At 38.6% G+C, this 12,783-nt stretch overlaps 1 protein-coding gene across 1 annotated transcript in view; it reads left to right on the forward strand.

The window, feature by feature from the left end:
• Positions 1 to 408: 408 nt before the first annotated feature.
• Positions 409 to 12,783, forward strand: part of LOC149067449 (uncharacterized) — a 369,309-nt gene continuing 356,934 nt past the window's right edge. The window contains exons 1-3 of the mRNA XM_089252608.1: positions 409 to 429; positions 2,670 to 2,692; positions 3,972 to 4,082. Of these exons, the coding sequence (XP_089108734.1) occupies positions 409 to 429; positions 2,670 to 2,692; positions 3,972 to 4,082 (155 nt within the window). The remainder of the gene's footprint in view (positions 430 to 2,669; positions 2,693 to 3,971; positions 4,083 to 12,783) is intronic.

Consider the following 12,783-nt stretch of genomic DNA (forward strand, 5'->3'; position numbering starts at 1 on the left):
TTTGTTCCAAGTTATTATTTCTCGATGACATTATTACAGATGAGCTCAATCATAGCGAAATTTGATGGTCTGAATAAATTAGTCCCGTTTCACAGCATCTATCTATTACTTTAAATATTTTCTAATTTTACACGTATAAATTAAAAAAAAAATTTTTTTCACTTTCTATCGTTTCTTTTTATCCGAGAAATCATTTTCTCGATAATTTACAAAATAATTGATAATTTTGGATGATTGTGTCCATTTATAAGGCAATCGGATACAGTGAAGTATCAGTTAATAGTATTTTTCTTCTGTCTTAATGAGCCAGAGACCATTAGAAAAAATTTAAAAACTTGATGTCCGTTCCATGCGTATTTCGTAGTGTCTGTTTATTACGTTTTTAAAGTAAGAATTAGTGACAGGGCGATGGCAGATCTATTGCCTGAGGTGCGTAAAAATATTGACCAGGAATAATTTTTGTTATATGCCTACAGTAGATTCAGTGAGTACAGTCAATTCATTAGCCAATTTTAGGACCCTTAATATCGTAACTTTTATATATAGTTACTTTTCTTTCCTTTTTATTGTCCAAGTTTCCACGCGTTAGTTTTCAACATTTATGGACCTGAACTGTGATGAAATTTTCCACTTTTTTTGCCCTTGCAGACATCAGGCACAGATCATTTAAGAACTACCCAGTGAACCGACGTTGATGCAATGCATTGATAAACGATTCGAATGGAGAAAAACTTGTTGAACTCATAAGAGTAGTGTTACATTGTAAAACAATTCATCAATTATAATTAATTTCATTCAATTTAAATTTATTTATTTATTTGCATATGGCCCTTGAAGGTAGGAATGCACTTACACTGGGTATGGGGTATATATACACAAAACATGTAAAAATTTGTTTAAGAAAACCAGCCAAATTCAAAGAAATCCACGAATATTGAAAAGCAAAAATGCTAAAATAAATAAAAATTAAAGAATGAAAATGATAAAATAAATAAAAATTAAAGAATGAAAATGATAAAATAAATAAAAATTTGTTCACTTTTTTTTAAATTTTATGTTGAAAGGGGAAAGAAGAAATTTAAGGAATGAAAAGGTGCTAAAATGAATAAAAATTAAGGAATAAAAACATGCTAAAATTAATAAAAGTTAAAAATGGAAAGATGTTGAAACAAAAAAAAACTAATGAATAAAAATTTACTAAAATAAATTAAATCAAGGAATATAAAAATATACTAAAATCAATAAAATTTAAGGGTGACCAGAAGTAGATTTACTTGGGGTTTATCAAGGGGTAAAATTTCCTCGGTGACCCGTGGTCTTCGTGGAAAGTTTAATTCGGCCCGCAATGTATGAGAGGTTGAAGATCCCTGCTTTATATACCTGTGAGATGCCATGGAGTGAACACCAGAGAGAAATTTGGATGAAAATGTTGTGATAAGTAATTCGCGTAGGTTAGATTGAGGGTGGATTCAGTCTTTTACTGAAGTGCCACTGCGAGAAGTGCAAGATATTCAATGTCTTAGAAATGTTGAATTTTTTTGAATTCTTGTTTGAAAGTAGTCACACATATTAACTAATGATTTTAATAACTTTTTGAATATGCAATGAAATCAAACTGTTTAATTTAATTGACGATTAATATTTAACCCTTTCAGACCCTGGTGCCACAAATGTGTGGATTGTTTTTGTTCGCAGTGGAATTTTTCTTTTGACCTCACTGAGTTAAGCCCTGATTTTATGCATTTTGCAAGTTAGTGATGGGCAAACTACTGTCCGCGGACCAGATGCGGCCAACTTAGAGGTTCTATCCGGCCCACCGCAGATTTCAAACGAGTAGAATGGAAACTTTCAATTTCAGTATTTAAAAAATCCATTTAAGAGGGTGTTCTTTTTTTTACGTATGGAAAATATAATTGTGAGAATTTAAATACAAATTGATTTTGAAATTTTTGCATACGCAAAATAAAGAACACATATGCAATAGATATGCATGAAGTTATTAAACTATACGTACTGTATTTATTTTTTCGCAGTTGTAAAGAAAGTGTCTCATTTGCAATGAAACCGTGGCAGTCTTCAAAGTATACAACACATCACCATTTCATATTTAAGCATAAAAATTCCAATTATGGATCAATGTCCGAATATCTCCGGCCCGCCAAATTTTTTTTCTTTTCTTTTGGCTAGCTTTTAAAAAAGGTTTGCCCATCACTGGTGTAAGTTATCAGTTAGAAATACAGTAAATGTGAACTTTAGGGGCATTCGCCAGAGGGCAGTGCTTGAAGTTGAACTCCCAGAGGGTTTTTAGAATGGCTTTCAGGAGAAAGTGCCTCAGGAAAAAGTGTGAATTTAGCAATATTCAAATATACAAATTCAATATATAGAAATTTAGCAATAAATTGCTGGAAATATTTTTATGTGAGGATGAATATACCTTGCATCATCTTAGCTAAAGGAATTTGCAGTAAATTAAAAGTAAATTATTTCTTCACAAAAAAAAAAAATAGAAAAATGAAGATTTACTGACATTTCTATGTTTTATATTTTTAATGCATTTTTTTTGAGCATCAAAAATACAAAAACATTTTGAAAATGCAAAAAAGTGTGTGTTATGAAAAGTTACGTTTTTGTGTTTGGTTTTTCTTAATGTTTTTTCTGTTATCTCGCAGGTGGGGAATGTTGGTATTGAGCGGTAAAAAATTACAATCAGCCAAGTTGGCGATCATTGATTGTTTTTTGCACCGGGATATGTAAATTGCCTTCAAAACCAATTATATATATATATAAATATATACAGGGTGTTCTGTTAATGAACCGACAAACTCAGAGTGTTGTTAGGTTGTTAGTAGACATCAAGAGGAACAAAAATTGCAATGGAACATGGTGTCGCAAACCACGTTGAGAGGGTGAAAATCGCTAGAAACGCATGCGAGTTTCGACGTCACGCTGGAACGACAAAAAGTAAAATAACAACTACAAAAAGATTTATTCGATTAATTATTACAAGAGTTGTTGGAAGCTACGGCCGCTCGAAGATACCAGGTATGCTTTTGATGTCTGCCGCAGCGACGACAATCCGCGCTATGAGATCCTCCGGTGCGTCCACATAAACGAGTGATTTAAAGTGACCCCATAGGTCACTTTATCGCACAATTGCACGGATTGAGATCCAGCGAACGTGGATCCCAAGCAACGGGTTCCGCTCGTCCAATCCACCTCTTTGGGTAGGTAACATCGATTTGCGTTTTTCATAATTTTCACCCTCTCAGCGTGGTTTGTGACACCATGTTCCATTGCAATTTTTGTTCCTCTTGATGCCTACTAACAACCCTCTGAGTGTCTCCCCCATGTGTCTCCCCACCCGGGGGCCATTTCCTGAAGTTAAGAGAAGCTACTAATGCCTCTATTTCAGCGCCTCACGACACAGTGCGTGAAATTAGGAAGGCAGATTCATGTGTCTCCAGTGGTGTAGATGGTAGCATGCTTGCCCGGTATGCAAGAGGGCCTGGGTTCGAGTCCCGGCGGAGACGTGATGACTTTTCTTTCCGAGCTCACCTCAGCATAATATCCGGAAAATAACTGTTTCCTTGATATCTCTGGCTGAGAAAAAAGCCATCTAAATCTCTCTAAAACCCTCTGAGTGTTTGTCGGTTCATTAACAGAACACCCTGTTTAAGGAATGTTTAATTGGTTGTGCTTTATTAGATGGATGTATATGCAGCTCTGTGTGAGTGCTGTGTGCGGAATAACTTCTTTGATTAAATATATTTTCTTTACAAATGACTACAAAATGAATGCTCGGATATTAAAGGGTTAATAACTTTTTTGACAATTATTGCTATGTATTGGGGATTTTAAGTATGCATTTTCTCCTATATTCAGTTTGGCGTTCGTGTACGAGGCAGATATGAATAGCCCTAGGGCTTCATGTATGAATTCAATCACATTTTCTTCTCTTTTGTATTCTGCAGGGACCTTTCAGTATTTTTGAGATCCTCTGGATGCCGATGCATCAGCAAATACGAAGAAAGCAGTTTCGTAGAAAGTTTAGCCGGAAAATTGGATCCCGAATGTAAAGAAGAGTAAGTCTGTATTTCATTTCTCATCATTTGCCATTAACGTCCCATAGTGGAAATGAATGTTCATCGTATGATTAGAGGTAGATTCATGATTTCTCTGCCCGCGGGCAATACACATTTTGCCCCCGCTCTCCCATTTTAGTGTAATTTTCTTGACAACTTACTCCTCAAATTTGACGACCCTGAGCTATAGTCCACTTTGCTCCCGTGCCTGTCTTCAAGAGAATCCAGTCATTTAGATTTAGATGACGAAAACCGAGGGTGTGTAAACATGTGATTGACCAAAATAGTGTGCAAGTATATGAATGGCAAAACAGTGACCTAGAGGGTGTGAAAGCATGTCAGCGACCGAGAGAGTGACTTAGATACAGGGGCATATTAACGGTGTGTGTGAAGGGGGGGGGGGAGCGCAAAGCGGGCTATGGTTCAGGACGGTTAATTTGGAGGAATGAGCAGCAAAGAAAACTAGACTAAAATGGAAGAATAGCGGCAAAATTTGCACAGCGTACATGTCACAAAATGATAAATCTGTCTCTGGAGGGGGACTCCGAACAAAGCCCTCATCGTGTTGCCCTAAAATTATGTGGTCTTTGTCAATTGCTCGATTTTCCACGTGGAAAAATGAGGTATTTGCCCAAGTGGCACCTGCTATTTATCATAACACCTGATCCAATTATCGTGGAGTGCCTCCTATGTACCAGAGAAGATCCTCTGGGCCGTGCTTGACGGCTCTATGCGTTTAGACAGCCCTGGGGTCATGCAGAATCTTCAAGAAGCATCAGGCAACGTCTTCTTGAATTCAGAAACGAACCAAATGAGTGAAACTGCACTCAATGTTGATAATGAATAAATACCCCCCCCCCCCCCCCCCCCGTTGAAAAGCACCGGCGGTGCGGTTCTATTTTGGTTGGATAACAATTTGTGTTCATTGTTGTCGTAGTGGCGCTATCTGGCTAACTCATAAACATATATAAGGAGTATAGCCAAAGAGGTGCGAGCATGCACATGCGTCCTGCGCAAGTTTAGGAATATCTGGTAACCCTACTTCATCCTTTCTCCTGCATATTGAGTACGTAAATGATAAATAATATTGTATCACATTTCAACCCCAGGCGGCTTAAAAAAATCTTGCTGAGCCGAATAAAATTTTTTTTATTTCGGTGGTACAGTCAACGCTCGTTATAACGACACCTCACTTTATAGTCACTATTCTATTACAACGACCGATATAAGTCCCCAATGTTTTCATAGAGCGACTATCATATATGTTTTGTTTTCGACTTTACGACCCTCCCAATATAACGTCCGTTTTCAACGAGACGAAGTGGGTCGTTATGTCGAGCGTCGACTGTACCAAGAATCCTCTTTTATTTTCCAGATAGTGAGCACATTCTCTTTCATTTCACCTGTACACGCCTTTTTTTTTCTCTGCGCACAGAATTTCCATATCTGTGTGGAATGAAAAAATATGCTGCCTTTTACAGTATGGAGAATTTTTTTCGGCGCAGCAAAAACTCTGTGTACACAGAAGTATTCTCAGACTCTAAACGTCCGTATTTTGTAAACTTATTCTCCATAAAAAAAAATGGTGCTTTTCTCAGTTACTTTTGTTCATAACCAACAAATGAATAAAAATAAAATTTTATCAGTAAAAATATGCCTTTCAGAAAATAACTATGCAGTACAGGATGTATTATATCGAAAAACATCATTAAACTGGAACCCCTTCTGCCAACTATCAAATAAAAAACTGTTATGATTCCCCAATTTGAATTGCTGACCGGTTTTTTTTATTAATGTACTGCATGAAAAAAATCGATACATTACCATATAAGCCAATATTTTTTAAGCAATAATTAAAATTCAATTACCAAATTTACTGCACAATTTTGATAGATGATATTTGTGTGTAGTAAAACAATGTTAATAATCCTCGCAATTATGATTATAATTGAAAAGCGCACAGAACTAAAATCGTATTGCTTTCGGTTCTAAAGGTTTTATGATCATAACCTCGAAATAGTGCAGAGACCCACTTCCTGAATTGATAATAAACATTATTTTACTATACACAAACATCCACTATTAAAGTTTTGGAGAAAAATTCGATAATTCATTCCATATTATTGTTTAATAAATATTTACTAATACTATTTATTGATTTTTTTATGTGGTACATTAACCAAAAATCTGTCAACAATTCGAATGAAAGAATCATCATCACAGTTGTGTTTTTATTTAATAGGTGGCAGAAGAGGTTCCAGTTTTATTCTGTTTCTCAATGTAATACATTCTGTACTGTGTGGCTATTTTCTAAAAGGCGTACGTTTAATGATAAAATTTTATTTTTATCCATTTGTTGGTTATGAACAAAAGTAAGAAACAAAGGCAACATTTCTTCATGGTTAATAAGTTTACAAATAACGGATGTTTAAAGTCTAAGAATGACTGAGAATGTATCCGTTTACAATATACTAAATTCTCCATATTTTATAATGTAGCATGTTAATTTTTTTTGTCATTCTGCACAGATATCTAAATTCTTCCTTTTTCCCCCACGAGCATCTCGATGCTCATCATGCCTTTCCCCCATCCTGTAGCAATGCTTCCCTAGACTGAGATCTTTAGTTGGGCCTCCTCTATTGGGAATTTACAGTGTAAAAAATAATAATAATGAGATTTGCCCCGTGTCCCCCTCCCAAGCCGACCAAAAACTTTGGAAAAGTTAATATTTCGGTAAAACAAAATTAAATATCGAAAGAAAAATTCTTCTTGAAGGATGGCAACTTAAAATTGCTCAGGAAGTCGAATTTTGTGCCCCCTTCAAAGGTCGATCCTGCGTACACCACTGATTAAAAGTTGGTAACTAGGCCCTCTTTGATTTTACTCTGGGGCTATGATTCTGTTGGGATCCGCAAAAATACAGACGAGTAATTCTGTGAGAGCAGTGCCTGCCTAGGGGTCGTCAATGAAGATGAAAAGGAGAAGTGGACCATAAAGGAGAGTCATGGCGGGACACAGAGGCCAAAGACCCACTGGTTGGTGCAAAGCCAGTCGGAAAGCCTGAAACTGTGCTATCAGTCAAGACTACTAGCTCTGCGAGTACAGGCCAACCAGAAGGCTAAACAAAATCAGAGCTCAGCAGAGCAAAAATATTTGAGTGTAGGGCACATCTTGGGTAGGTGTAGACAGAGAGGAAGACCGAATGGGCAAAGGAGTCTGCAGAGTCCAAAGACCAATTAGCCGACACCAACGAAAAGAAAACAAGGGCTCAGCCGAGCTTCACCTGCCTAACCCCACAAAGACTCATTGGCTGACCTCGGGGCCAGCAAGAAACAATGGCAAGGCAGCAAAGGTTCAACCGAGCACTGAGACTGACTTGGGAGCCCACCACCCAAAGGTTCACTGGCTACGCTTTAAGAACCTTACTCGTGGGAGGGTAAGAGCTGCGTATAAGAAACTGTTCACGAGGCGGCTGAACTGTGAACGCTGGGCCATCAAAGGCCAAATGGCACGAGGCAGCTGTGTGTACGATGTGTTATTTGTATACTTTGTAAATAAACGTTTTCGTGGTCCCGCCCAAGAGTTTCGAGTTCCAGGAGATTCGGGTGGCTCAGGGGATTCGGAGGATACACACTCACACGTCTGGCAAAACTCAGTCGGTAGTAAATTGCTTATGGCGATAGACTGGAGTTGTGATTGGTTTGAATGAATGAAAATGTTGTGGGGGGGGGGGGTCTACTCTTTCTGTTGAGATCGGCAATAAGAACACGCTATTTTTCTTGGATTGATATTAAAAAATTTGTCTGAGTTCCGTAGAACAGGATCATTATCATCAAGGGTTCCGCTGAACAACCTTATAACCATCAAGGGTTCCGCGAGAAACTACGTTAGAAACTCCTGCTCTAGGTCAGGCTTTTGGTCACTCAAATGCTCAAACGCTTTATAGACCACTCTTTTGGTCGGTCACTGACCTGGTCCCTCACTCTTCAGGTCATTCTTTTGTCATTAACATGCTTTCGTATGCTCTAGGTCACTCTTGGTCGCTCCCATGCGTATACATTTTCTACGACGCTCACTGAAATCGTTCCTCACACTCTATGTCATTGTTTTGGTCATTCTTTAAAATTCCATACTGTTTTGGTCACTCACATGCTTGCATACACGCTCTTGGCCACTGTTTTTGACGCCCACTGAACTGGTCTTTTGATCTCTGGGTCACACATTTGATCACTCGCTGACGGGGTCTCTTCCTCTTTAAGTCACTCTTTTGGTTACTCTCATGATTGAACACTCTTTTAAGCCCCGTTCACATGTGCAATAAAACATCCCGGGAAGTTCCCGGTAACGGGGATTTTCGCTACAAACGATCCACAAGACGTTTAGTTTATGCCGGTAATCCCCCTTTTCTTTCCGGAAGTCGTCATTGGTTACGTGTGTTGAGCGGAAGTGGTTCATTCAAGATGGCTGACGAAGGAGCTTACAGTAGTTTTCGCTGCGCAAAGGATTATTGGAGAGAAGGTCGGTGTCGACCTCCAATCCACCCCAAAAAAGATGGACTTTTTTTGATGAGATTCTCACCCACCTTTTTTTTCCCTACGAGGGGAAAAAATTTGCCATGCAGTAATTATCACCAAAGCGACCCCCAATCTTGCATATGTGAACGGGGCTTATGTCATAACCATGTTTTCACGTTGGTTTTGTTACTCTCATGATTGCACACTCTTTTAGTCATAACCATATTTGCACGCTGTTTTGGTCCCTCACATTCTTGCACATGCTGTGAGTCACACATTCTTGCACATGCTGTGGGTCACTCCCATTCTTGCACATGCTGTGGGTCACTCCCATTCTTGCACATGCTGTGGGTCACTCACATTCTTCCACATGCCGTGGGTCACTCTTTTCGTCACTCACTGACCGAGTCTCCTGCTCTGTAGCTCACTATTTTAGTCATTCACATGCTTGCAGGCTCTATAGCTCACTCACCGATCTGTTTGTTCCTTCGTCTTTAGGTCATCCTTTTGGTGATAGTGACCTTGTCTTTTTTATTTTGGATTTATGGTTTTACCGCCTTTGACTCAACAAGTTTTCCTTCCCTCTGCCATTCTAATGACCAATCATTCCTCACATTTGCCGCCCTGGACTGTAGCCCACTAAACCTCCCTGTAAATACGTTTCTACGTCACAAAAATGCCTTTCACCGAATCCAGAGACTTCTTTTCATTCTGGTAAACCTTCGGAAATTTAATTAATCTATTCAGCCAACCAGTTCAATCGCCGAAGAACTTTGAAGTAGCGCGAGACAGCAGTTATTCACGAAAATACATCAGCAACGAGAGTAAACGACGCTAAAAACATCGATTTAGGAATCCTTTTGATACGAAAGGTACTACGAAAATAAAAATAAAGAGAAATTGGGTAAGTTCAAACCGATTTCAATTTTCCGAGCGTAAACTTCGATCGCTGACGAGGTAGGGAAAAAAAGAGTCAAAATCTATTGGGCGATTGAAACTATCGATCGCATCGAAGATCCCGTAAAAATCTCTGCGAGCAAAAGTTCACGTCACGTTACTTTGAATTCGACAGATACCCGAAAGATCTGTTGCGTGTATATCCCAGCTCTTTCCGATACAGTGGAACCTCGTTTATACGTCTCGCAGTTATACGACTTTCACATTTATACGACATTTAGCTTCTGTCGCGATTGGTTGCATTTTAATGTTAAAATAACTCATTTAATTCGGCACAAAAACCTCAATTATTCGACGTTTTCACTATCATATTCACCAAATGCGTGCAATTTCTGCAGAACAAAGGTATTCAACTTAAAGGAGAGTGTAGGCCATTACACCGACTTGAAATGTGTCGCGGGCCGCTTAAGTGCTGTAAAACTGTGCCACGGTGACCTGTAAATAGGCCGCGGGTCATTTCAGTGCTCTAGAACAGTTGATGCGATGATTTGTAAATAGGCCGTGAGCCACTTAAGTGATTTGGAACTGTGACGCGGGTCACTTAAAATGTTTGGAACTGCCACAAGCCACGCAAGTGATCTGTAAATGTGCCGTGAGTCACCTATGTGATATGGAAATGTGCCGCTGGACACTGCGATCGGGAACAGCGCTGTGAGTCACTTGCGGGATCTGGAAATACGTCAACTAGTTTATTTCTGCAAAATTAATTCTACGGAATGGGATCGCGCATTAGATGACTCCGAGGTTTACATTTTCCCGCGGGCCGTGGATTGAGCATCTGTGCGTCAGACAGTGAAAACGCAAGATGAAATCAAACACATTGAATTTATTTGAAAAATATTCAAATAAATTCAATGGGTATTTTGTATGTCTCTTGGGAGGCGGAGAGGGGAGATTTTTTCAGAGGAGTCTCAGTTATGCGGCTTACGCATTTATACGACGTTTCGTCCAGGTCTCTGGTACGTCGTATAAACGAGGTTCCACTATATTCTCATCCCTGAGAGAAATTCTGAAACAGAAAGAAACACAATAATAACAATAAATAAATAAATGAAAAACAGATTCTTCTGTTTCGGAAACGTAAATTTAAAAGTAACCAAACTCTAGCGATTTTAGTTTGTATATTGCATTTACTCTCGCTGTGGCGGTTTTACATATAGTTAAGAGAATGGAAAACTTTTCTGGAGGGATTATATATAAAACAAGTTTCCAGAAACAAACTTATGTAAGGGCAGCGAGTTGAAAAAGGGGGAGAGATAGATATATTCTTTTCAAAAACAAACCATTTCACAAGTCATTTCCTAAAATTTCCAACTTCTCTTCGCGTGTTTTGTGCTTCTTTTAAAAATGAGACTCTTTTAAGAGATTCTCTTTCTTGAAATGCATTCGTTGAGGAAATAAAGAGAGCAAATGAAACATCATTAATTGCGGATCGAAACTTTCTACAAAAGAGGGGGGGGGGGAAAGAAACGGATTTTGTGTGAGAAAATTTTCCAGTCACGCGATCGTCTTGTTCTTTTCTTTGAAAACGAATCCCTCGGAAATACTGTACGCTTACGATCTGATGAATACCGAGTGAAATGCGATCGAAGATTTCGTTCTTATTTGATTTTTCTAAATAATTCAAAGAATTTGGTGCTTTTTTAGTATTGGAAAAAAAATGTAAGATGTAGTTCAATTTTTCATTATGAGGGTATGTCAAATGAATTGACGAGAAAATGCCTTACTAATAAGAAGTTACTTCTTTGATCTGAATGCAGGTAATAATGCCGCTTGGCAGTCTAGTGGTTAAGGAGCTAGCTTCTGACTGTGCAGGTCTGGGTTCGAATCAAGCATGTGTGTGTGTCTCTACTAACATTAACAAATTCCCTGAACAGATCTTAACGATCTCTTGGGAATACGTGATGATCACGTTGTTAAAAAAAAATTAATAATAATAAAAAAAAAAGCTGAGGCCGGATCCACACCTGCAGTGCTACACATCTTCAACCAGCGTAAAACCGGTTTTTTAGGTGTGGCTAGCGGATTGTTCTATTGGTCGATTACGCTTAGCCACAACCTAAAACAGGTTTTGTGCAGCAGTTCAGAATCGTATAGTATGGTGGGTGTGAATCCGACTTAAAAAGGCTTTTGTAGTAAAATTCTGTATTTAACCTCATCGTCTTTATTCTCCATCCTTTCAGATGCTTTTTTCAGGAGTGACCAAATATTTAGAGTCACAAGATTACGGGTTCTCACTGTACAAAGATGTTCCAGTATTCCCACTGAAATACTGTGAGAAGATAAATTATTCGCAAGGATGCGTGTACGTATGCATTACCATGCAAAAGCACAACAGCAGTGCTTGACATTCTAGAACATTTTTTTTGACACTTCAAAATGTAGACGTTATAATGTCTTTAGCCGTATGCCTGACCATGTACGGTTGCCCTGTTTTCATGGAACCCAACCGGTCGATGGGAACCCAACCCATCACCACCAAGCGGTCGTGTGGGCATCGTGATGAATTCACATTATGAGAACCCTGGTATCTAAGATCTTGACTCTATGCAAGCACGTAAGGCATTCTCAATAATCACTTTTTTTACGTTAGGTGCACAACACATTCTCAGCACATTTCGACATGCAGTAGAATATTATGAGGTGTACTTTAGTAGTCGTTGGTCTTCTTTTATGAAAAAGGACCGCTATTGACTGAGAAAATTCCTCGGGTATTAAAGAACATAGACCAACTACAGCTGTGAAGGTGAACAGGATAGCCAAACTATGCCCATTGTTTCCCATCAAGAACTCACGTCTCTCTGACCGGGCAATGCCATGCTGATGTAATGAACGCGTAACGTCACCATCATTGCTCTGTGCATAGATCACCTTTTTTGAATTTCGCAAAATGTGCGGTTTATTTTTTTTGCATCCTTTCATTTAATCGCACTCAATATTCTTATGATTGAGGAGAAGGTATAAGCTACACTTTGTTCGGGAAGATTTTCACAGACACAATCTGTCAATTTTACAATCGATTGATTTAGCTCGTTTAATCTGAAATCATATGAATTGCTCATGAACAGAAGAACAATCCCTTTGAGAAAGACAAAGGTTTTATTAATTTTTCCTTCGTTTAAGGCAGACATATTCAACCCGTTGTTCGCGAGCACCACAATGCTCTCTGAAGTATCTAGAGTGCTCCATGCTCGTGTTCGATTTCGTGCTCGTGAGCACTTGATGAACGT

The sequence above is a fragment of the Pholcus phalangioides genome, unplaced genomic scaffold (genome assembly GCF_987345545.1).
Source record: "Pholcus phalangioides strain wild (caught in Gottingen) unplaced genomic scaffold, Ppha-v1.0 ptg000030l_1, whole genome shotgun sequence".
Classification (NCBI taxonomy): domain Eukaryota; kingdom Metazoa; phylum Arthropoda; class Arachnida; order Araneae; family Pholcidae; genus Pholcus; species Pholcus phalangioides.